The sequence below is a fragment of the Eptatretus burgeri genome, chromosome 9 (genome assembly GCF_056783735.1).
Source record: "Eptatretus burgeri isolate ZD-2024b chromosome 9, Ebu_testis_v1, whole genome shotgun sequence".
Classification (NCBI taxonomy): domain Eukaryota; kingdom Metazoa; phylum Chordata; class Myxini; order Myxiniformes; family Myxinidae; genus Eptatretus; species Eptatretus burgeri.
The window spans coordinates 75,043,924-75,071,089 of NC_140969.1; the positions used below are offsets into that span (position 1 = coordinate 75,043,924).

The following is a 27,166-nucleotide window of genomic DNA, read 5'->3' on the forward strand; positions in this document are numbered from 1 at the left end:
CTTGTGAAGAAGTCCTTTCATTCAAGGTTCTGGGTCTCTCTATCTGCCATGATCTTTCCTGGGAAAGCCACATCTCCAAGCTGGCCTCGAAAGCCTGTCGCTGATTGGGCATCATCCCTCGTGCAAAGTCCTTCCTTGGCCCACATGAACTCCTGACCACACAAAAAGCTTTCGTCCACAGCCTGATGGAGTATTCTTCTCCCCTCTGGGCTGGTGCTCCCACCTTTCACCTTTCTCGGCTTCACGCTGTGGAAACCAAGGCATTTAGAATCATTGGAATCTCCCCCGAGGAGGCTGAGTCTTTGGGTCTCTCGCTCTCTCTCTCACCGCAGGCAGGTCAGTCGTCCGTCTGTCATCTACAGTCTCCTCTCCGGCCTTGCCCCCCCGCTCTGTCTGAGATATTCCCCCCACCCCCCATATTCCCGCAGGGCACTCAATGTCCGCCAACAACCCCCTTCTGGTAAAACTATCAAAATCACGAATCACTGCTCACCTTCACTCTTTCATTCCTCTTATTCCCCACCTTTGGAACAAGCTCCCACAGTCTCTTCAATCCCATTCTTTCCTCCAGGTCTTCAAAAGAGCTGTTCACTACCACCTCTTATCTTCCCCCATCCAAAACCATGATCTTTCCTACCCCCACTAATCTATCCAAAACCCACCTCCTTCAAATTCCCTGTTTTCCTTCCTGAAAGTCCTTGTCGTGTCGATCTTGCTTTCCTTGTGTTCCCCACCCCATCCTTCTCCCTTCCACAGATCTCCTCACGTCTCTGTTTCCCACTGTTTTTTCCTCCCCCCCACCCCCCTCGTGTCCTGCTCCTCTTGTTGTACATTGTGTGTTCACTCTCATAAGAGCCTCGACAATGTCCACAAAAAATATATAAAAGAGCTGGAAAAACAATGGGTATGGGGAGGAATCTTGGTGTCTTTACATTGCAACAGGCCTTTTGCAGCTGCAGTCATAGGTCAATGAGACAGTATCGCCACACGGCGTTTACCCAGGTTGGAGAACTTAATCAGATCTTCATGGAACTCCCGACTCCTAAAAATAATGGTGATGCTTCCTGGTTTTGATTGGTGGGTAGAAGACAATGTGTCAATGTGGCAGATGGCAATTGTTGGTCTCAGGTCGTGCAGCAATAGCTGTAATGGGACTCGATCTGGTGTCTTCACCAATCACAGTTCAGGTTGCAACATTAACCACTATAAGGCCGTCAGGCTTCAAATTCATTAAGTGCGTGGAACTGCGATACATTTGGTCGTTACTCATCCAATCTCAACCAAACTTTACAGGAGGGCTAAGGATCACACAATGGAGTTTGCATGGTGACTTCATTTGCCCCACTCCCCATGGGGGTTTTCCGTCTTGGGTGAAATTCGCTTATTGTGGCGATTTTCCAAGGCTGCTTCTGATAATAAATGTAACTAGAGTGTTCGTAGAACACGATACCCCCATGCAGTATTATTATTTTGTATGCAGCCTATGGCTGCTAGTTGCATCATTGCTAGGAGCACAGCTGTGCTGCTGATGCGGTGCCCCTGTTTCCAATAAGTTTGTATGCATTTTTGCCAACGATGGAAGAATGATAGGCTGAATCAACCCACTTGGTGTTATTTAACAGCACGACAGGGGCTCAAACTCAAGACCCAAATATGTAAAGCCAGCCATCTTAACTGCCAAGCCATCACCAGGCTTTCTACATACGTGTGTGTGTGTGTGTGTGTGTGTGTGTGTGTGTGTGTGTGTGTGTGTGTGTGTGTGTGTGTGTGTGTGTGTGTGTGTGTGTGTTGGCATGCTTTGTTATATCGTGTGTATTGCATGTACAAGTTTATAAATATCATTCCATTTTTCTGTGGGTTGGTTCATGAAAAATTCATGCAATTATTGCAACTTTTTACGTTTTTTATCATAGAAACATTCCCCTTATCTCCCCCACCCCCCTCCCAACCCTCTTCCCACCTCCATTTTGCATATCCCTTTTGATCCCTTCTATGTATTTCATAAATTCGCTGACTTTATCGATTTTTCCACTTTCTCTCGTGCTTCACCCTGATTTTTGACATCGTAATCTCATTCATATCTGAAGTCATATCTGAAGTCATTGGCATTATGGTTGGAGAGTCTGTTCCACCGGCATGATTGGTGGTTCGGTGCTGAACCTGCCAAGTTATACCAAAGACATTGATAATTGTCTGAACTGCTTCCTCAATTGACATTCAGCATTTAGAGGACAAAGCGTGCATTGACCCATGGGTATAGTATTATGGTGGGTGGGGGTGAGGATGGAGTGGAGGATGGGTGCATGGAAAGATGACCTTAATTGGCCCACTGTGTGTGGAGAAAAAAGTGACGCACAAGATGACATTTATTCCATAACCCATGGTACCCCAGGAAGTTGTTACTTCCCCACCCCAAAGGTCTGCGACTGTGTTTATCTGATGTCATGAACTGTGGTATCTAGCTGATGTCTGTCTGCATGTGTGTACATGATTTGCTGAGAGCTCTTCCATGAGCCTGAATATGTTCTCAATAGTCTATCTCCTTCCCAAAATCTTTTACCCCTGATGTTTTTATACATTTCCTTTTTATTACCCTCACCAGAGGAGAGGGCATTGTATTTGGGTCCATTTGCTTGTTTGTCTGTCTGTCTGTCTGTCCACACAGAAGGTGAGCATGTCTATTAATTAGATTGTTGAATTTTTTTAATTTTTGATGTATCATACTCTTTACAGAGCGTTGGTGCTGCCGAAACAGTTTCCCAGCAAGGCTTATACTGGGTGGTTTGCAATTGCCTTCCCAGTGCTGTTTGTCAATGCTATATCCTCTTAAATGATGAGCGTCAAGCAAGGAAGTAGAATGTACTTAAAAAAAAATGTCTGGTATAACTCAGAACAGATGCTATAACCATTACACCATCAAACGAAAGACCAAGAAGGAACCCAAAGAAGTAAAGAGCAAATATGGAGTCATCAGGAGGAACCTGGATAGGATTCGGGTTTCAGCCGCTACTCCACGACCCTCAAACCCATCCAGGTGCAGCCAAGTGAGCCTTACAGAAAAAAAAAATTCTACAACAATCAACTTCCCCTAAGACAGATAGATAACAAAAGAAAGGAATAGAGGGTAAAGGAGGTGAAAGAGAAGAAAAAGCAAGAATTAGAATGAATAAAGAGAATTGTGAAAAACAATTGAAACAAGTGTGAAAGGAACAAAGAACAAAGATGTTGGGAAGAACCTGGAGAGACAGATTTCTGCAGTTACTTCCCAGGCTCAAACACAGCGACATGTATAAACTACCAGAGGTCCATTGAATCTGGTTAAATTGCTTTTATAATCGTGAAATTCATCTCAAAGACTGCACCAATGGTTGTACAATTGGAGACTCCACCATATCATCACCAGTTTCATATATGTGGACAAGAATAAACCCATTGGGACTTCCAAATTTCATCCAAACAACAATAATTTTCAAATGATATAAAAAAAAATAACTACACCAGAAGATACCATATTTAAATGACCATAAGGAAGAACTGATATAAATATGAACCAATAGTTTTACCCATGTTCATGAAAAGTGCCAATTAGTGAGATAAATCACAACAGCACATCGTGATTTAACACATATATATATATATATATATATATATATATATATATATATATATATATATATATATATATATATATATATATATATATATATATATATATATATATTCTTTGGGTTCGAAAACAGAAGAACAATGAAATGACTTCAATTTTTTTTTCTCCAATAAATGTAGAAAGACGAGCTTAACAGCAGGAGTACTGGTAAGTGGTAAGATATCGAGTTGAATCAGTTTGAGTTGGATAAAGACATCAGCTCAAGTTCAAACAAGCCCTTCCTGGATGGGGAATTTTAAGCTCTCAACGTTATTGGCATCTCCCGTGAATAAATTATTGACATCACCCGTGAATAAATCGCAGGCCGAAGCATAAGGCCGATTGCTCGCAGAATGAAAACAGGGTGGTGGCCTCTGTTTTTGTTTTTTTGAACCGACTTGCCTCCAGTCTAGCTCCCTCTGCTCTCTCAGGCCTCCAATCCTCCTCAACTCCTCCAGGTCGCAAATGTTCTTCCGCTAACCCTTCCTGGTTCAAATCCCAAAGTCAAGGTTTTCCACACACCTCCACTCTATTCTCCTGTTCCTGGAACTACCTTTCTGAGGTCGTTCAGTCCCAATCTTTACTCCAAAGACATTTGTATACATTACTGATACATTCAGAAGAACTCGTGAAAAACCCATACTAAAATGGATGGGTTCGTTTCCCCAGAATTACATTTGGGATGACCCCCACTGAGAGTGACGTGTTGTGATACCCATTTACAAAGAGAGAATTGGGGTCCTCTCCCCACCTTGAACCCTCGAGAGTGAATTATTTCCCATCTAAAACCTCCCTGTGCACAATGAGTACAACCAATAGTTTTCAACTCATTCCACAGAGTGGTTCAGGAGTGCATCGAAACCAACAAACACCCAAAAGAGACACTTTCAAAGTATATATAGGATGATTGCAAGGACATCAGTAGTGTTGCAGTCTCAATGCAGTGGCTGAGGTTGCGTCTTCGTCCTAATTTAAGTAAATAACTTCTTGAATACTCTAATACCCTTTTCCTTTTTGCCAGAAGATTTCACATTGTATTGTATACATCCCCCTTCCAATGTCAGGCAGACAACAGCTGCATCACTCTCTGCTGCTCTGGAATTGATTAAATGCTGGTCTGATAAATGGAACATGTCTTCCAATCCTGGCATATCTCTCAGTCTGACCCTGTCACAGCAAAGTATTGTTAAATGAACATATCTATCTATTTATGTGGCCAGCCACTGGAAGAGGTTCAATTTTTTGAACTTGTAGGCCTCACCATCAGCCATGACCTCACTTGGGGAGACAATCTATATCAAAGGAAGCATCCAAAGCAGCTCAATTGAAGTCTTTCTTTCTTTCCTTGGGAAATCAGAGCTATTCATATCATACCTTTGTGCTTCCCCATTGTCTCAGCTTGCTCACCTGCATTTGACTTTTCATTTATTTATTTTCTTTTTTTCATTTATTTACCCCATTGGCTCCTTAATCTGGAGCTCAATGGAGTATTGCTCTCCCTTTGGACTGGCGCCCCAGCATCACACCTCTCTTGCATTCCGTGGATTCCAAAGCACTAAAAATTATTGGCATTTCCCACAATGAGGCTGAAACATAATACCCGCTGGTCTCACCTCACAGGCGGGTCAACAAGCTGCTTTTTTTTGTTAACCACCTCTCCTCCAGTTTAGCTCCGTAAACTCTCTCAACACTCCAACCCTCCCCAGCTCTTTCAGAATGCATGCATTCTTCCAGTAACCCCATAATGATTCAACTCCAGGCTTTCTGCACACCTCCACTCCTTTGATTCGCCTTTCCCCAGTTTGTGCAACCACCCCAACTCCGACAGATCAATCGCACTCTTCCATCCAGCTTATAGCAAGTGCTGCACCACCGTGTCACACAATCCCCCATTCCTAGCCACAATATTTTATATCCTCTCTTACTTGCTGGTTACTGTGCTTCCTTCCTTCCTCCCTCTCCTTTTTCCTGTTCAATCCTTCCCCTGTGTCCAAATGTTTCCCCCATTGTCCCATTAACAGTATGTTGCCTTCTTGCCCTCTGTCACCACACCCTCACATGATCACATTATTTTGTTACAAAAAAAATGGCTAATACCTCACAGTATCAGGTGTTTAACATACAACAACAACATCATAAAGTGAAATTCTCAGATGGGAACACCAAACCGGTCAACCGGGCATTTGCTATATGTACAAGCATTGTAGATAAAGTCTTGACAATCAAGTTTCAAAAATTTACAACAAGTTGCAATTAAAATAACATATGGAGAAGAATTAGGTACAAGTTGTTGTCTTTTATTTTTTAAGGTAACATTCACTTGTTGGACTACATGATTACTTTCATTCACTGATCACATTATTCAGACACATTATTCCAGTTTGTAGTGTACTAGCGGAATATGCTTGCACATTGTAAGCAATAACGAACAGTGCTTCCCCATTGTCTCAGCTCACTCACCTGCATTTGATTTTTCATTTATTTTGTATTTTCATTTATGGATGCTTTCTGACGGTTCTGTGATTTTTCCTGTTGGATAGGCTCCAATGTCCATTGGCATGCAAAATTACCGTGCTTCCCCATTCTCAGGTCGCTCACTGGAATTATATATATATTCATTTATGGATGCTTTCCGACGGATATGTGATTATTTTTCCCGGTGTATCGGCTTCGATGTCCATCGGCACGCAAAATTTCAGCTTTCTCCATCACCCAGAAGGTACCGATCTTTAATATCAGTCTGTCAGTAAGTCAGTGATTTGAAAGAGCGTTTTATATTGGATGCCTTTAACAGTCCACATCCATGAATCATGGTTCCCCCCAAAAAATACACAGTCCAGTTATTGTGCAGTGTGTGCAGAGATCCCATTCAATGTTTTGTTTGTGTGTGAAATCGTTGCACTCGTACTTACTGGTAGATATTTGTTCCCCCCAAAAAACTTTTTTCCATATTGCAAGTAGTTGTGAGAGTGTCTTGATGGACACATTCATCAGCTTGGCCACAAAAACAGATGAGCAGTACGGGCTAGATGACTACGATTCCCCTTGAAAAGTCACTTTGATCCTTCTGCTTTGCCAATGTTGTGAAATAGATAACTGCAGTTCCAATGCAATCGATACAATTTTTTTCAATTCATAATAGGGTGTCACTCTCATTAACACTTTTTACAAAATGTGTGTATATGACCTTAATATTGCACTATTCCTTCTGAGAGCAAGTGCAGGTTGAGTGGTGGACATGCGATGTTAACTCTGGCACTCAGGCAGAGGTCCAAAGTGTCCCAGAGCACTTCATATGGGTTGAAGTGGGGGCTCAGGGCCACTGTACATTATAAACTTTGTTGTCCTTGAATGAATTTCGAACAGAATCAGCGTGGCAAATGTGCCATGTTATGCTGGTAGATTTAAAGGACCTCATCACAGATCACATAAAAGTTGGGAGTGTTTGTAGTGTTGTCCAAAATACTCATTATATCATAATAAGATGCCTTCATAAAGCAAATGGTGTCTTGTGATACGAGGAAAAAAAATTCAGAGCAGGTTGAGTGCGATAATTTTAAGTGTGGATATGTTATCCTCGTACTTTTTGGAATATAGAACGTACCCACCGACTGATGTGGAACACCATATGACTCATGGTACCTTTGAAAAACAGTTGACCATTGTGTGCAAACACCCTAACTTTGAAATGCCCATGATGACTACCTCTCAGGAAGGGCAATGGCAAACCACCGAGTGTATAATTTGGCAAACCAACACACACACACTTTGTGCAGTCATATAAATAAACTAGAAGGGCACTCGGTAGAGCACATACCTCCACCACGTAATGCCTGATCCACGAGAACATATCGGGCCCAATATATTTTTAAACTGGAAGGGAACTCAACGCAGCGTATACCTCCACCACATAATGCCTGAGCCACGAGAACATATTGGGCTCAATACATTTTTGAAATATGATGCTATACAGTACTATATCATTTTGGCCCGATCTCTCAATGGTAAAAAATCACTTAAAAAATTAAATAATTATCGTATCAAGATCCGAATTCAGATTCGGATTTTTATCACTTCATCCTTGCGACACACCCAACCTGTCCACGAAGTTTCATTCAAATCCATCCTCAACTTTTTGTGACATCATGCTATATATCATTTTTAGCCCTATCTTTTGATGGTGAAGAATCGCTTAAGAAATTCGAGTCGTCGGTTCCGGATCAGGATCTTCACCAAAATCTAATAAATTCTTCCTTGTCACACACCCAACCTCTCCACCGAGTTTCATCTGAATCCATCAACAACTTTTGAGATATCATGCTTTACATTGTTTTTGGCCCCATCTCTCAATGGTGTCGAATCACTTTTAAAATTCTGGTAATCGGATCCGGATCCAGATCGTCACCAAAATCTAATCAGTTCGTCCATGTCCCACACCAAACCCGTCCACAAAATTTCATCCGGATTCATTTGCAACTTTTTGAAACACCCTGTACACAAAGACAAACAGACAAACGGACAGACAGAAAGCGGTGAAAATAGAACCTCCTTCACCTTCGGTGGTGGAGGTGAATATGCAATGTGCAATGGGTCATATGGTACACCACTTCACGAGGTAGGTGCATAGAAAGGAAGTGAAAATCATTCACTTCACTCCATGATAAACAGATACATCTACCGGAAGTGACTGCACAAATGATGAGACATGGACTCCTATGCAGCTCAGCATCAGGACCACCTTTTTCACTACATACACTGGTGAAAACATCTGCAGCAAACAGAACTCGGTTTGCAAAATAAGTACCGTCAGATATCACTACCGCAACATATTCATCATGGCGATGTACAAATCATCGACAGTGAACAGGATCACAACAAATCGACAAGTACAAGAAAAAGTCAGAAGTGGTCCAACCTGCACAGGTAGGTGTATTCTGTTCAGGGGAAAGATTTATTACACTGTATGCACATAAAATGGCAGAATTCCTCCATCTCCTGCTTCTCCTAAAAGCCACATACTTCAGCTCTATGTGGTATATCCTCCCAACATTCTTTCCCTTCTTTCCATACAACTCTCACAATTCCATTGCTATCCTTTGCTGTCTTATTTCCCCCTTCCCCACCCACTTCTAACCTTCAAAGCAATATATGGCTCCATATAGTCCTGTCAGTGACTATATTTGACTTTGAATGTAGCGCCAAGTTAACCATCCAAGTTCCTGCCAAATCAACTCGGAATTAATAAAACAATACAACAGACCTTTTTTTGTATTCATTTTGTTTTTGTTTTTTATCGTCCACGTGAAACATGGAAAATTTTCATCCACTGTCAATTGAAAAAGGGTATTTGACAATATTTGTACATGACAGGTATTCATAATCAATGTGTATGCAAACCATTGTGCAAGTGATGTGGTTTGCACCCGAAGCACAATATTCACCTGGACCAGTAGCTCCAAAAGTCTTCCATCTAGCAGATGTACATGACACCTCCGACCTTCAGTCATCTGTCAGATGTGAAGAAAAGGATGGAGGGTCAGGTGAAGAAATGGAGCCTGTTAGACTAGATAAAAAGGTGAGAGTAGAAAGCAGAATTGCACAGGTATTTCAAGACTAATCATTTCAGCAAACCAATGTTGGCAAGGTTGTAGTGAATCCAAGATCTGTGACACTGTGGAAAGCAGAGGGTGGAGTCAGACAGGAAGGGGCAGAGTTATCACACTTGCCTTTGACTTGTCTCATTGGGGTTAACTTCTCAACCTGACAATAACTTGTCGGATTGGTACTGAACAGGCAAGGTCGTGAATGAATGTGACGTCTATCGGATCGACGTTAAGTTGAGTGTCCCACCCACTAGCATTATCTGGTGGCTCTATCATCAGCTTTCTAAACAAATTCCTGAAACCCTCCCCATCCCTGATCCCACAGCCCCCCTATCCCTACCCTGCAAGATTGTGTTTTGGCATTGCACCACCCATGCCAAATCACATACCAAAGTCGGCCCACATATTGGCCTAATACTTGTTCTGATCGTGTTGACCAAATGTCTGTTCCAACCCAATCCCACTGGCTGTCTATGACCATGGACACCTCAAAACATGGCTGGGATAAGTAACAACAACAGGTGGAGGCTGACACTAAATCACCAGGTTCTTCACTGTTACAGAAGCTGTAGTTTACTGCATAACATGCTGTTTATGTAAAGCAAGCAAATAAATTACACAATTACAAAAAAGCCCCACTTGAAATAAAAGTAATCATAACAGTCATTCACAAGGATAATAATAATAATAATAATAATAATAATAATAATAATAATAATAATGATCCAAAAAAGTAAAATTCTGGAGAGAACAATCAAAGCCATCTTGTTTTATTTAGAACATCATTCTCTCTCATCCCTGTGCATGGAATAAAGATAGCCCTGAGAGAGACGCAATATGTATTCTATTTCTGCTGTACTCAGCACAGGAAATCCTGCCCCCGTGTACCGAGGAAATTCGAATCAGTGCCAGGCCGGAGTCGCAGCACAGTTCGGTTCAAATGTGAATTGTGAGGATGCTTTGGAGGTGGTCGGGGAAGTAAAAGCAGCTGCGTGAGCAAAACGAAGCCGTAACAACGTGATATCTTTCAGCCAATAGTTTCAGCTCATCGCTTGTCTGATGACATCTGTCACACATGTTCCATGCTCAAGTCAGAAATGGATGGATTAGTCCCATACGGCCTAAGTAAGTCACTTTGCTCCCTCTGCTGTTGTTCTGAGAAACAAAAGCCACAACATTCAAATAACACATCGAAGTGTAAAAGCTTCCTTTGGTGGAAATGCAAAGGCAGGACATGAATCACCAATTTTGTTATATAAAAGGCAACCTCGTTTGTTCTCGCTTGGAGGAAAACAATCCGATTTCTCCTGCATCTGCTGTTTCCAAGGATTGCTCCCTGGGCACAAGAGTGCAATAAATGGGACCGGCATTTGAAATACAAATTGGTGCCATGGAGAAATAGCAGGGAAAAAAATAACAACGTCTTTGGTCGATTCAAAAGCGTACTGTTGGTTAGCCTTGTTTTTCATGGCCTCATAAATACGTATCCTCGTTTCACACGAAAACATACATTGCCTTAGGGTGATGAGAAACATGAACACAATGACAGCACGCACAAGGTATGCAGACAACAACAAAATACTTTAAACAAAGAAACTTCTGGGGTTGGATTGCAATTGTACGGTAACAGTAGAAAGTCTACCGTAGGAAGCTTGGAAGTGAATATCTACTTGACATCTTGCCATTCGTAGCTTTAAAAACCCTTTTTATGATCAAAGTCGTTATTATTGGTGTAAACATTATTTATTAATAAATCCTACTTCTCATGTCAGGCTGACAGGATAGCTCAGAGGTATTCTACTTGCCTTTAGGCTGTCCGGTAAGGATTCCATCCCCGACAGGGATAGAATGAGACGACAAACTAAAATTCTGAGGCTTCACAGGAAGGGAGTGCCATCAAATAGTGCAACACTGATCTGGAGAGGATGTTAACCCGGATGGAGAAAAGAGAGAGAGAGACAGAGACAGAGACAGAGACAGAGACAGAGACAGAGACAGAGACAGAGACAGAGAGAGACAGAGAGAGACAGAGAGAGACAGAGAGAGAGAGAGAGAGAGAGAGAGAGAGAGAGAGAGAGAGAGAGAGAGAGAGAGAGAGAGAGAGAGAGAGAGAGAGAGAGAGAGAGAGAGAGAGAGAGAGAGAGAGAGAGAGAGAGAGAGAGAGAGAGAGAGAGAGAGAGAGAGAGAGAGAGAGAGAGAGAGAGAGAGAGAGAGAGAGAGAGAGAGAGAGAGAGAGAGAGAGAGAGAGAGAGAGAGAGAGGGAGCAGAGAGAGGAGGGAGGAAAGAGAGAGGGGGAGGGAGAGGGGGGACAGAGAGAGAAGGGGGGCAGAGAGAGAGAGAGAAAGAGAGGGAGAGAGAGAGAGAGAGAGAGAGAGAGAGAGAGAGAGAGAGAGAGAGAGAGAGAGAGAGAGAGAGAGAGAGAGAGAGAGAGAGAGAGAGAGAGAGAGAGAGAGAGAGAGAGAGAGAGAGAGAGAGAGAGAGAGAGAGAGAGAGAGAGAGAGAGAGAGAGAGAGAGAGAGAGAGAGAGAGAGAGAGAGAGAGAGAGAGAGAGAGAGAGAGAGAGAGAGAGAGAGAGAGAGAGAGAGAGAGAGAGAGAGAGAATAGAGAGGATAGAGAGGGGGAGGAAAGATAGAGAGAGGGGAGGAAAGAGAGAGAGAGGGGGAGGAAAGAGAGAGAGAGGGGGAGGAAAGAGAGAGAGAGAGGGGAGGAAAGAGAGAGGGGAGGAAAGAGAGAGAGGGGAGGAAAGAGAGAGAGAGGGGAGGAAAGAGAGAGAGGGGGAGGAAAGAGAGAGAGGGGGAGGAAAGAGAGAGAGGGGGAGGAAAGAGAGAGATGGGGAGGAAAAGAGAGAGAGAGAGAGGGAGGAAAAGAGAGAGAGAGGGGGAGGAAAAGAGAGAGAGAGAGAGGGGGAGGAAAGAGAGAGAGAGAGGGGAGGAAAGAGAGAGAGGGGAGGAAAGAGAGAGAGAGGGGGAGGAAAGAGAGAGAGAGGGGAGGAAAGAGAGAGAGGGGAGGAAAGAGAGAGAGGGGGAGGAAGAGAGAGAGAGAGAGAGAGGGGGAGGAAAGAGAGAGAGGGGAGGAAAGAAGAGACGGGGAGGAAAGAAGAGAGGGGGAGAGAGGGAGAGAGGGGGACAGGGAGAGAGGGAGAGAGGGAGAGAGGGAGAGAGAGATACTTTTACTTTTATGTCCTTTTATTTAAAAAAGTATAAAGGATAAAAATTCAATGCAACAAAGCAAAGGATTATATACAAGAGTTGCAAAAAAAGAGAAGAGAAGAAACCAATTCAATTTTCAAGTAATCGATAAAGCATTGATAACAGTTTATACACAAGGAACACCCCCAAAAAAACACATTAGAGAGAGGAGAAGAAATGATAAGAAGAGAGAAAGCAACACAGGCTCCAAACGTACCGCTGGAGACTGAGCAACAGCCCCTTGCGTTTGCACATGCGTGCCGAGGGAGAGGGAGAGGGAGAGGGAGAGGGAGAGGGAGAGGGAGAGGGAGAGGGAGAGGGAGAGGGAGAGGGAGAGGGAGAGGGAGAGAGAGAGAGAGAGAGAGAGAGAGAGAGAGAGAGAGAGAGAGAGAGAGAGAGAGAGAGAGAGAGAGAGAGAGAGAGAGAGAGAGAGAGAGAGAGAGAGAGAGAGACTTCCCCCCTTTGTTACGAGAAAATTCAAGTTTCACATGGTGAAGTATGTTTCTTCAAGCATCAAAATAAATAACCAGGAAAGGAAGGGGTAACAAAGAGGTACGATTAAATTTATAAATTGATTCTTGGAGCACCACCAACCATGCTACATAAGGATTGTTTCACACACCACCGGTTTTTAAATAAAGCAGGATCTTGAGTTTCAAACTCAAAAAGAACACGCGACGTAACCAATGCTTTAAAAATAGTGAAGACGTCGTCAGCTAAAACATCAGTGTTCTGCAATTTTCGCTTCCTCGATAAATAAATGGCAAGTTTTGCTTCAGAACACAAAAAGTTTGCTAAAAGACATTCATTTTTACATTGATACAAGACATTAAAACCAAATATAAAAACACAATGTGTAAAAGACAAACTGAGCTCCCGGATCACACGTGACATGATTCCAAAAAGCGAGGCCAACCTTGAACATTCAATGAAAATGTGAAAAATGGTCTCCGGGGTGTCGCAAAAGGGGCACAATTCCGAGTTTTCAGGACATATATGGTGGGACAGGACGTTGCAAGGCAGGATGTTGTGCGCTGGCCGCCACTGCAGATCGCCCGAGCGCTTGACAATAGGTTCTCTGTACATCACCTGCCATTTTATTGTAGTGGAAAGGTTAGCTTGAAGCAGCGCTCGCCAATAGGCTTGTGGCTCTGCAGGTTTGTCAGGAAAAAGGGTGAGAACACATAGATTGTACACTGAGGATTTCTCCATCCGGTTAAAGGGCATAAAACTTTGAAATAAAATTAACAGATTTGGGAAAGGACATTGGGAAAGATGGAGGGCATCTTCAATGTCTGGGTCCCATTTTAACCCGGTTTGCTTAAAGGTGCGTAGGATCACAGAGAAAATTCTGCCAATAACTCTGATGGACCTCACACTGGTGGCCATGGCAATGTCAGCAGCTGGCTTCCATCTATGTACAAGGGGGTTCCTGAGGTGTTCAACTCTGGTAACGCCGACATCAATAAACTTTTGCATGAAAGATCTGTCACTACAGACCCCATTAAAAAAAGGATTTAAAAATATTGGTTCCTTTAAAAACATCTGAAGGGAGTAAGCACTGGTATCACGGTGAAAAGAAAACTCCTGCCATGCTTCCAGCATGCTTTGGTAAAAAAGGGGGACCGATGCCATATCCACGTGCTTCGTGTTAAGAAAGAGCTCGTCGCCATAGCCAAGTTTCCCAGCTTGCTTAAAAAAAGCAATGGGCAAAGGCTTTCCATGGGAGGTCGGAGTATAGAAGCCTTCGTGCTGAGAGGAGGCGGAAAGCCATCACTTTGCTCGTTACCTCTATTAGCCCCTGTCCACCTTCTGTTGTCGGTAGGGTTAGTATTCCTGGCCGGAGCCAGTGCTTTCCCCCCCAGAAAAAGTCCACAAAAAGACTTTGAAGTTTTCTTAGGATAAAAGCTGGGGCCTGCAGTGCCTTAAAAACATGCCATAGCAATGATGCCGCAAGATTATTAATGACTAGAGTACGACCCCGGTAGGAAAGCTGCTTCAATAGTCCCCTCCATTTTGTTAACCGCTGCTCAGTTTTGGTAATCAGCGATTCCCAGTTTTTTTGAGATAAAAACTGGAATTCCAAGAAAGACACCGAGGTAGTGTATTCCTTCATTGGTCCATCGAAGCTGCCCTGGCAGGGTTGGAAGGGGAGTATCATTCTGTGGACCTAAATAAAAAAAGCTTTGCTCTTTTCCACATTAACTTTAGTCGAGCTAGCCAGGCTAAATTCCTTGACAGACTCAACCAAAGCACGAACATCGTCATCTGAGCGCACAATTGCACAGAGATCATCCGCATAAGCAATGGTTTTTATGGGATTTTCTAACGGTAGAGGATAAAACCCTTGTAGCCGCGTACGTAAACGATGTAGTAAAGGTTCAATTGATAGTGAGTATAGAAGGCCAGACAGGGGGCACCCTTGACGGATACCTCTGGTAACAGGGAAAGGCTGACTTAAGATGTTATTTACTTTAAGCACACTAAAAATATTATTATACAATAGTTTGATAAAGCAAGTAAAATTTTCCTTAAAACCAAACCCCCGTAAAACAGCAAAGAGATAAGAATGATCATTTGTGTTGAAAGCTTTTTCTTGGTCTAAAAACACAAGACCAACATTTCTATATTCAGCAATACAAATCTCAATCATGTCACGGACAATAAAAATACTATCGTGTATTGTCCTGTTTGGAATGCAATAAGATTGATAGGGGTGTACAATCTCCTCAATCAAAGGTTTGAGGCGGTTGGCAAGAACTTTCGAGAAAATCTTGTAGTCCGTGCAGATGAGCGAAATGGGACGCCAATTTTTAAGTTGCTGGAGGTCTCCTTTATTAGGTATGAGAGCGAGTGTGGCCCTGCGACAGCTAAGTGGTAACAAGCCTGACCATAGGCTATCAACCAGGAGGTCAAGCAGCTCAGGTCCCAACAAATCCCAGAAGGCTTTGTAAAACTCTGCAGGGATTCCATCAAGTCCAGAAGCTTTACCTGTGGGCAAAGTTTGCAAAGCAATAGAAAGTTCATCAAGAGTCACTTCCTTGTCAAGTTTTTGACATGCAGATTCAGACAAGGTGGGCAAAGAGGTGGTTAAGGAACGAATCATGTCTTCCTTAGTGTTCCTGGCGCAATACAAGTCAGAGAAGTATTGTTTGGTCAAGCTCCTAATGTCTTTTGGATCGTGTATTGCTCGGCCTCCTGGTGTCCGCAGCGAAGTTATTTGCTGGTTTCTCTTTTTTTGCACTTCTAACGCAAAAAAAAAAAAAAAAAACTTGGAAGGAGTATCGATAAAGCTGTCGTTCTCCATTCGCAGCCTTATTAGAGCACCTCTGGCTTGTTTTGTACAGAGTTGAGCGAGGAGGGCTTTCTTCGTTGTTAGTAGAGAACTAGTCCTTTTAGCACTGGGAGTTTGAAAGGTTGACTGGAGAGACAATATTTCTTTAGCAATTCGAGATTGCAGCACAGATTCATTCTTGGTACAAAAGGAGCTATATTGCTGGCAAAAGGTCCTGATGTGGGTTTTCGCATTGTCCCACCATTGTGCAAGGCAGGAGTAGGAAGGCTTCCGTAGTCATAAAACTTCCCAAGAGGCTCGGAAGGCGACAGGAAAAGCGTCATCTTGCAGAAGACTCGCATTGAAGGTCCAATGGGCAGTGCCATGATTTCGAACCGGGGAAAGTATATGAAGAACAACCATGTGATGGTCCGAAAAGCCACTTGGGGTGATGTCAACATGGTCGATGACATTTAAAGAGTCATTATTGATGTAAAATCTGTCTATCCTTGCAAGAGATAGCCGGCCATTTGCACATCGGCACCACGTGTATTGTCATGCAGATGGGTTCTGGAGTATCCACACATCCATAAGGGAGAATTTGGACAAAGCCCTCTTTAAGGGTGCCGTACTTGGTGGGTGGGGCTATTCTCCATGACGATCAAGGGTGGGATACAATGTGCAATTAAAGTCCCCACACAGACAAACAAGACCGTTAAAATCAAGGTGTGTGAGAAACAATTCTAACTGTGTCAAGAAAACTAGTCTTTCTGTGCTCGTACTAGGTGAATATACATTTATTAAAGTGTGTTTATAACCATTATAAAGGAAATTAACTAAAACTAAATGCCCTTTAATAATCCCCTTAAAAGTGACATTTTCAGGACAGAAAGAAGGATTTAAATAAATAGCCACTCCAGCACGAGGACAGGTCAAGCTACTAAAGAACCATTGTCCTTTCATGATGCGAGTCCATTCGCTCGAGCACGAAGAGCTACATCTTGTCTCTTGCAAAAGAACAACATCAAAATGTTATTGCTCGACAAGCAACTTTACCTGAGCTTTGCGCAGGGGGTGAACGTCCCCCATTTATATTTAAGGTTACAATAGAGAAGGTCATGGTGTAGGTAGGGAGGGTTTGTCAGGTAAAGGGAAGTTGGGTTGCGCTTGTAGCTCTTTCCGAGCTTTCAATACACACTTCCTAAGGCGAAATACTTGTGACTCAGTCACACCAAGTTGTTCAGCCTTGAGGAGGAGACGTCTTGAAGAGGTTATAAAGCCGGACAGGTTCGGGAAGAAGGTTATAATCTTAACGTTTTTCTTTCGAAAAGTGTCCTGAAGAAACTGGAGAATTTCCATGGGCGATAAATCATTATCACCCTCCAGTTCCTTGGCTATTGCTGGGTCGTTCCAGACTTCGCTCCCAGCACTAGAGGCAAACGACGAGGCCCCATCTGAGTCGGAATCCGAATGATTTTTATTTTTCTCCTCACACACTCAAGTCGATGCTCTCACAACGGGAAAATCGTCTTCTGCTAAAGGTGTCGCTGTTTCCACAGCGGGAGTTTTAACGACCGTAACAGGGATTACCGTTTTTGTATTGGAGGCTTCGCACTCTCCCTCTGGGGCTGTTACTTCTTCCTCCTCCATTACCTCAGACACTTCGTCCTCAGCAGGGCACGCGACGAGAGCAGGTTCCTGGTTCTTGATTTTAATGTCAGTGACCGGGGTGATGACCACAACATCTCGGGGCGTTGCGCTCGGTCCTTGTTCGTGAGAGGAATGAACGGAAACGTCTCCTCCCTTTTCAGCGAACACACTGAACCTGTTCTGCAGCAGAGGACCAGCTGCAGGAGCTTCTGTTTCTAGGATAGAAACATTGCGTTCGTTCGATGGCGCTATCTTTTTTGAACAGCTCGCCTGTGTGTCCTCACTTCCGCTTCCTCTTTTATAACTCCTCTTGGAGGACACGGTGATAAAACCCGCGTCATCAGCCGGGGAATTATCGGTTTCCGCGCTCGAATGTGAAGTTCGGATCTCCCGTTGCAGACGCGCCATTATTATTACTAATATCGACTCTAGATGTGCCACTAGGATCGGCGCTTATTCTTAACTGTCTAGATGTGCCACCGGATATATACTTCGGGCAAGCACCTTTTAAATGTCCGATGGCACCACACGTGAAACACGTCATTGTCTCTGTTGCGATGTACATTCGGTAATTTCGATTTTCAACTGCCAACGTAGCTGAGGCATTGAGCGATTGAGCATTGTTTTTTAACACCATGTAACAGTGCCGCCGGAAGGTCATAATATGGCGGACTGTGGAATCCGAACGCAGAGGAATCATGGAGATTTTTGACACCACCGTGCCAAACTGTTTTAAAACGGACAAGATCTGTTCGCTTTTAACGAAAGGCGGAAAATTTGATAAAGTGATTTTCACCGCCGGTGTTAATAGTAACGTTAACGAAAATATCTGGCGGGAAAGACAAACCGGTTTCAACCGCCTGAGCGACGTCGCACTCCTCGGAAAGAAAAACAACAACTCGTTGGTTCATCTTTGAAGCTGCTAACACATTTTCAAAACCAACGAGTTCTCCCAAGCCCATCACGACGTCCTCGACCCGAACTCCATCGGGTGGACTAACTATCACCGCATTTTTGTGAGTAAGTGACTCGTGAACGCCATTCTGCAAACGACTGTTTGCCATAGCTGAAAACAAATGAAGCAAAGACCTGTCACGAGCAGAATTCGCAGGCGAAGGTAAAACAAAAAAAATATGAAAATATAATGAAAAAGAAGAGTATAAGGAAGAAGCTAAATCACCGATAAACGGCAGGCCTATGAAAACAAGGCAGATGAAAAGTAGGCCCGGAAACTGAAGGTTTCAAGGAAAACCCACAAAGCACCAACCGTGTGCGCTCTCCCTCTCTCTCGTCTCAGCAGGAAGGGAAAACAGGGGGGGGGACTCCATAAACACGAACAGTGATACAGAGGGAAATGAAATGGGGATAGGATCGACAACAACACAACACAGTACTCACAGCTGCACACACGAAGCCGCCATGACGCCACACCCACGCACGACTCACCAACGACCAGCAGGGGGGGGAGGGAGAGAGAGAGAGAGAGAGAGAGAGAGAGAGAGAGAGAGAGAGAGAGAGAGAGAGAGAGACAGAGAGAGAGAGAGACAGAGAGAGAGAGAGACAGAGAGAGAGAGAGAGAGAGAGAGAGAGAGAGAGAGAGAGAGAGACAGAGAGATACAGAGATACAGAGATACAGAGATACAGAGATACAGAGATACAGAGATACAGAGATACAGAGATACAGAGATACAGAGAGACAGAGAGACAGAGAGACAGAGAGACAGAGAGACAGAGAGACAGAGAGACAGAGAGACAGAGAGACAGAGACACAGAGAGACAGAGAGACAGAGAGACAGAGACACAGAGAGACAGAGAGACAGAGAGACACAGAGACACAGAGACACAGAGACACAGAGAGAGAGAGAGAGAGAGAGAGAGAGAGAGAGAGAGAGAGAGAGAGAGAGAGAGAGAGAGAGAGAGAGAGAGAGAGAGAGAGAGAGAGAGAGAGAGACAGACGCAGACAGACAGAGACAGAGAGAGTGGGAGGTAGTGAGTGAGAGAGACAGAGAGAGGGCGAGAGAGAGAGAAAGAGAACTCACCTCTTGTCATGGACACCACAATGTCCAATGGTGTGGAAAGTGAAGACTAACTGCTAATTCAGTGTTTGAGATACAAAATATAAAAATACATATGTGTTCAAATCTGTGACCTTATAGAGCACTTCCCATGTATATATAATTGGACCTGTTGAACAGTAAAAACAGTGTCAGGTGCAGCGTCATGTACTGACGCGCTCTGTTTCCACACCTGCAGTGTGGTCTGAAGCAGCCGGCACAGCCTGTACAAGGAAGGCTTTAAACCAAAGTTAACACATGCACTGTACATGTGTGGCTTCCCTCTTGCAGTGCGCTCCTCACCTTCCAGATTAGAGGGCCTCATGAAAATTGGCTAGGCCGTCGCTGTGACATTCCTAATCCATGGAGAATTCCAACCTTAATGAACGTTTGTGCAAGCTGTCACCAATCCCAAATGCAAGCTTACAAAATTAGTGTGCTCCCGTTAGCATTGCTCGTTAGATAAGTCTGCCAGAGCTTTTGAACAAATTTACGAAGGCCTCGCCCATAATTAACCTCGGAAAGCAAAGGTGCAGTGCAAAGGCAAGAAAGACATTTGAGGGATTCTCTGTGTTGTTGTTTGCTAAAGGTATTACACAGTTGCTGAATGCTAACACAACTTTTTCAAATACGAGTGAATCAGTATTATAGCAGAAAACACAAAGACAAACAAAAGCAAACTGATTTCCAAGGTTATTTGTCCAGACTCAAACCGCATTCGAAACACAAAATAATGTTACGCCGAAAAACCTTCAGAGAAGGCATCTGGCACATCATGATAAAACCATATAGAAAAATAAATAATAATCGTGATATCAAATTTTGCATGATATGAGGATTGTGTTGATTTTATTTAGTTTAGGGCCATCTTCATGATGTGAAAAACAACTGGATTCATGAATATCAATTTCATTTTTTTCTTAAAATGGCATTCAAGCAGCCAATTGCTCCCACTTTCCCTCAAGGAAGAAACACAATAAGCTGCTTGCATAGTTTCAGATCAAAGGCACCTTCAAGTGCAAAAGGTCAAACCTGAGCATATCTGTGCCTATTGCATGATGCATTGCAACTACTAGTGGGCACTCCCGCCCTCAGGGCCTTCCAGGCATGAGTACTCTTCTCATCCCACCTTCACCGGTAAATGTGCTGCGGTACAGTGTTGGAAATGCATCTTATACTTTTTCCGAAAGAAATTTTATTGATCACAACAAATCATATTCGATATCATAAGATTTCTCCATAATTTCTCAGATCAACAATTTGGTTTCAAACCAGGTCACTCCACCTTGAAATTGCTGCTACGACTCACCCAACAATGGATGGAGGCTCTCAATATTAGACGTGAGATCGGGGAAATCTCTCATGATTTTGATTTAGTTTGGCGTCCCACCTTGCTCTACAAACTCTCTGCCTGTGGCATCCGAGGTAAACTCCACCCATGGCTTACTGACTTCCTCTACTCTCATAGCCAACATGTGGCACTCGACGGAATCTTTTCATCTCATCTTCCCATCAAGGCTGGAGTGCCCCAAGGCAAATGTTCTGTGAACAGTCCTATTCCTGATCTTCCTAAATTATCTCTCTGACTCTCTGGAAAATCCTGTTGATGTAATTACTGATGACTCCACTCTCTGCTATGACACTCTCCATCCTTCAGATAGGAAGGCTGCAGCCTCTTCCCTCTCTCAGACCTTAACAAAACCACAAGCTTGTCAAATATTTGGAATATGTCTTTGTGCCCTGACAAATCTCACATTTTCACCATCTCTCTCCAAAAGGACCGTCTGGCAAGCTTTCCTATCCACTTTCTTAATCATCCTCTCAAGGAAGTTCAGTCATTCAAACTCCTGGGTCACACTATCAGCCATGATCTTTCTTTGGAAAACTCAATTTCAACATTGGCCCCCAAAGCCAGCCGCCAACTGGGCATCCTCCGTCATCCAAAGTCCTTCCTTGGCACACCTGAACTCCTATCCAACTACAAGGCCTTCATCCAAACTTGATGGAGTGCTACTCTCCCCTCAGAGCTCCACCTCATCATATCTTACTCAGCTTAATGCCATGTAAATCAAGCACATTGTCGGGAATATCATGGAAAGTATCATCATCAAATAATTTTGTAACCTTCTGTTCTCTATTTTATGAATCTTTCACCACTAATTTCACTTCCATCCTGGCTTCTCTACCCTGGACATACCCAAACTCTTTTTGCAGCATTGTAAGGTTACCTTTAATCCCATACAAAGAAAGGGTCGGGGTAGTCTCACTGGACATCTCAATAATTCTACATCATCTGGCATCCAGTGACTAGTGACCAGTGACCAGTGTTATAGCTAAATTTCTAATGTCAGACCCCCCTCCATTCAGAGTTGGCCAACATTTACCATGACCATAACAAATAAATTTGTCTTTATGGTGTACTCTCCTTTCCTGGAGTGTAGGGTACATCAAGGCAGCCTTCTCAACACAATATTCACCATTATTCAGAGAAAAGTTCTTTCAACTTTCTGAATCGGATACCTTTATCAGTTTGCTGATGACTACAACTGAAATGTTGCTTCACCAATCATCCCAAAAACAGACAGTGTGCTCATCTGTTACTAAAAGGAGAAGCGTCCGCCCATCCGTTTGTCACGCTTCATTCTAAAGGGTTCCTGCTGTCATTGAATCATAAAAATGGTAACCTTGGAAAGTACATGATCAATCTAGTTGGTTGGAGATCTAATGTTCGATTTCCTTGGAACAATGTTTTTTTGTCCATTTAATCATGCAGATGATCATTTTAAAAGCCCTCTTTTCAATTGAAGAAGACAAGTGGGAAAGGAGCTTATCGCAAGGGTTATAACTGTAATATTTATTATTATACGACAGCAAGAACCCATTAAAAGGACAAGGAAGGAGCACACAAACAGCAACAACAACAACAACAACACCAACAACTAGGTGCTGGAAAATATCTTTTTTTTTGCATATTTCACTTCATTTTACATCCTTATTGAGATTCACAGATAGATTCACAGCAAAGCGACGTGTTGGCACACCTCGTGTACTGCTAATATACAAATAAATGAATTGTCATTCTAAATACGAAACACGAGTTTAAACCGAGGCAACTTCCATTGATAACCACACCACACTGTCTCTATCAAAGGACCATCTCACAAATCCACAAATCAAATTCTAGCAATAACAGTGGCCCTCTGCCAGAAGATTATTCATACTACCTTCTACCATGATCTGGTACAGACAGCCCACATTTCAAGGCTGTAATATCCAGGCAATGATAAAATTTGGGCATCTTGCACCATGCCAAGTTCAACCTTGAAACTGCCCAATTGCTAAGTAAAGAAAAGATATTCACCTCCATTCTTTCGGAGTACAGATTTTGCTGTGAACTGGTTCACCATCTTCTCACCAAGCTCTCTCAGTATTGCATTATTTGACATGTTCCCCATAAAGCCATTGCACAAGCCATTCTGCCTGATCCACACTTGTTTGGTGGACTATCTATCTCATATGATATTCTCATAGTCCTGCCTTCAACCCTGCTCTCGATTACAAATCACCTTGTCACCCCGCTAGGTTAAACATGTGCAGCAGATAACACTTTCATTTTTTCTCTTCACAGATCCACGCGCTCTGCCCACTTTTATTATGTCTCCTTTCTCACTTTAGGAACAACCTGCACAAATGGTGTTTATTTTAGTCTTTCCTAAAGGCTTTCAAATCATAACACTGTATGGGCAAAAGTATGTGGACTCCTGCTTGTACAGCATCTCATTCCAAAATCATGGGTATTAATATGGAGCTGGTCCCCCGCTTGCTGCGATAACAGCCTCCACTCTTCTGGGAAGACTTTCCACAAGATGTTGGAATATTGCTGGGAGAATTTGCTTCCATTCAGCCACAAGAGCATTCGTGAGGTCGGGCACTGATGTTGGGTGATTAGGTCTGGCTCGCAGTCGGCGTTCCAATTCATCCCAAAGGTGTTCGATGGGGTTGAGGTCAGGGCTCTGTGCAGGCCAGTCAAGTTCCTCCACACCGATCTCGACAAACCATTTGTGAAAGGACCTCGCTTTGTGCATGGGGAGCATTATCATGCTGAAACAGGAAAGGGCCTTCTCCAAACTGTTGTGACAAAGTGGAAGCACAGAATCATCTCGAATGTCTTTGTACGCTGTAGCATTAAGATTTCTCTTCACTGGAACTAAGGGGCCGAGCCCGAACCATGAAAAACAGCCCAGACCATTATTCTTCCTTCACCAGACTTTACAGTTGGCACTATGCATTCGGGCAGGTAGCGTTCTCCTGGCATCTGCCAAACCCAGATTCATCCGTAGGACTGCCAGATGGTGAAGCATGATTCATCACTCCGGAGAATGCATTTCCACTGCTCCAGAGTCCAATGGCAGTGAGCTTTACGCCACTCCAGCCGACGCTTGGCATTGCACATGGTGATCTTAGACATGTGTGTGGCTGCTCGGATATGGAAACCCATTTCATGAAGCTCTCGACGAACAGTGCTTGTACTGATGCTGCTTCCAGTCAGTTTGGAACTTGGTAGTGAATGTTGCACCCGACGATAGATGATTTTTCTGTGCTACGTGCTTCAGCACTCGGCGGTCCTGTTCTGTGAGCTTGTGTGGCCTACCACTTTGTGGCTGAGCTGTTGTTGCTCTGAGAGGTTTCCACTTCACAATAGCAGCACTTACAGTTGATCGGGACAGTTCTAGCAGGGTAGAAATTTGATGAACGGACTTGTTGTAAAAATGGCATCCTATGACGGTACCATGTTGAAAGTCACCGAGCTCTTCAGTATGGCTCATTCCACTGCCAATGATTGTCTATGAAGATTGCACGGCTATGTGCTTGATTTTACACACCTGTCAGTAATAGGTGTGGCTGAAATAGCCGAATCCACTAATTAGAAGGGGTGTCCGCATACTTTTGGCCATTTAGTGTACATCCATTGACACAGTGCTAAAGGGGCTGTCAAACCTTGACGATTTATCCAGCGTATGCCGATTTATGAATTTTTTTCTAAAACGCTGGCACGCGTCGAATACGTTATTGGTAAGTTTTGTATACGTTAAGAGCACGCTGAAAAACACTGCCATACGTTGTAGTACGCTGGCTTTAATCGTACTTTGCGGTTGTCCGCAAATTTTAGCATGCTTGAAATTTTACGACGTATGCCGGCGTATGGCTCACACGTTCTGCATACGCTGGGAATAAGTTGTAGGCACGTTATGCGATCGTTGACACACATTACTTGTAAGTTACTCACAAGTCGAAACACGTCGAGGTAATGATTAGTTTACCCGAAACTTATTTATAACCTATGACGAACGTGTTATAGACACATTACACGATCGTTGACACACGTCGAGGCACGTTATGCGATCGTTGTCACACGTCGACACACGTCGACACACGTTACTTGTAAGTTACTCATAAGTCGAAACATGTCGAGGTAATGTTTAGCGTACCCAAAACTTATTTCTAACCTAGTAACGTGCTTTGAATCTATGAGTAACGTACCTCCAACGCATATTGACGTATGTAGACGTATTTGATTGACGTCTTCTGGACGACCACAGAACTTACTGAACGTGTTTCTAATTTACAGCTACCGTATAATGGCGTATTGCCAGCGTTAAAAAAAAAACAACACCAACTTCCAATATTTCGTCAAGTGCCGTTACGTCACGTCCGATTGCCTCTTCAGTTTGCTCATCTTATTCTTCGTTCCTCCTCTGTGAAGATTTTCAGTTTGAGGATATTGTTACGTCGATGTCGAAACTTAAAAGCAAATGTCCGAATATTTTAAAATTCGTGATAGACTAAAAAAAAAATAATAAAAACAAAAACAACAACAACAACAACAACTTCAGACATTTCATCATGTGCCTTCACGGAGCCAAGGAGAAAAAAAAGAAAATGTGCCTTGATGGAGAAAATAAGTTCCGGGTATGCTAAACATTACCTCAACATGTTTCGACTTATGAGTAACTTACAAGGAACTTGTGTCGACGTGTGTCAACGATCGCATATCGTGCCTACAACTTATTCCCAGCGTAGCGGAACGTGTGAGCCATACGGCGAGTACGTCGTAAAATTTTCAGCATGCTTGAAATTTCACGACGTTCAAGGCGTATGGCAGTGTTTTTCAGCATGTTCTTAACGTATACACAACTTACCCATAACGTATTCGACGTGTGCCAGCATTTCAGACAATTTTTTTCAGAGGTCGGAATACGCTGGCTAAATCGTCAAGGTGTGACGGCGATGTTGACACTTCCAATTCTCAGGCGGTTATGATTTAAATTGGTGAGCGGCAGCTTTTTAATAGGCTACGCCATGTGATCGTTGGCGATACGTGCAGCGCGCTATGCATACGTTAGACTATCGTTGGGCATAGGTTGTGAACGCCGACAACACGCTAATCATTCGTTCGTCTAAGTTATCTAAATGTGATTAAAACGTTCTGTGTACGTTACTAATACGTTATGCATACGTCCAACTCGTTATGAATATGTCCAAAACTTTAAAAAAAAACATCAAAATTCCAGCGTACGCCAACGTTTTACATACATTTTTATACGTTGCCATTGCTGGCTAAAACGTCAAACCCTAAACCTAAAACGTGACAGGGCCCTAAACCTTGCTTCTGTCCTTGTTATGTTTTACAAGGTGTGACCCCTATTTGTCAATGTACATTATATCTGCTTCATTTTCAGCTGCTGTGAAACTCCCACAACCAATAAATTTCCTGCTCCTCCATGAGTCATGTCTCACATAAAATAAAATTTTAAATGTGCTTGCAGGGGCTCAAAGTGTGAAGTCATTTTAAGGCAAAGATGAAAAATAAAATCCTCTCTGGCAAAACCACAATTCTTATTAATTTATGGAAACTGAAATTGTCACAAAGCAAGCTGGATGAGAATAAGATTAACAATGAACATTGATATTACCCCCCTCCCCCCCCCACCCTCTCCTGACAAGCAGAAGATCTAAGGAACTCATTGATCCAATATTTTCACAAAGCTCTGCCCTCCACTGACAGATACTACCATGAACAGTTTTAAGATGACAGGTTGTCCACAATATCTGATAAAATTTCATCAAGGATGAATGATGGTACAAAGTGCCAAAGGACACTTGTCTGTGGAGACGGCGATGTTCCAAAAGCAAATTTAATCGGTTCCAAAGGCAGACTAATTTTGGACTGACTTCACAAAGCAATTTCTTCCTTAATATCTCTAAGGACTCCTGCATCACACTTACAACTTCTCAACATGCTGCAGAATAAAACTCTGGGCACCAATAATATGTAAAGCGATGAAAGGACAGAGCGATGGAAAAAGCATCTCCGTCTTCAACCACGTCTTATCTGTTATCGAACCGAAACTCTGACTCATTTCAGCTATTTACTGATCTTCATATTCTCCATTCATCCTTCCTCACATTTGGATATACAATACTGGTCCAACGAATGGACTAAAACTGAGTGGTGTAATGGTTGGAGTGTTCGCTTTGAGTCTTTGAGAGGTTGGTGGATCGAACTCAGGCCGGGTCATACCAAATTTAAAAATGGTGTGCGTTGCTTACCTGCGTAATTCTCTGAATTTAAAAAAAAAGGATAGAACATGGACAAACAACCGTTGGTTTGCAACCATTGAGCAGGCTTGATGGGCCGAATGGCCTCCTTCTGCTTTGAAGTTCCTTGGAAGGGAACTGAAAAATAGATA

At 43.2% G+C, this 27,166-nt stretch overlaps 1 protein-coding gene across 7 annotated transcripts in view; it reads right to left on the minus strand.

Annotated features, from left to right (window-relative positions):
- The window catches only part of LOC147020373 (FERM domain-containing protein 4A-like), a 327,216-nt gene that overhangs the window by 145,413 nt on the left and 154,637 nt on the right, over positions 1 to 27,166 (minus strand). For all 7 annotated transcript variants that reach the window (XM_085895688.1, XM_085895684.1, XM_085895687.1 and 4 more), the window contains exon 2: positions 9,088 to 9,153. In XM_085895688.1, the coding sequence (XP_085751814.1) occupies positions 9,088 to 9,153 (66 nt within the window). The remainder of the gene's footprint in view (positions 1 to 9,087; positions 9,154 to 27,166) is intronic.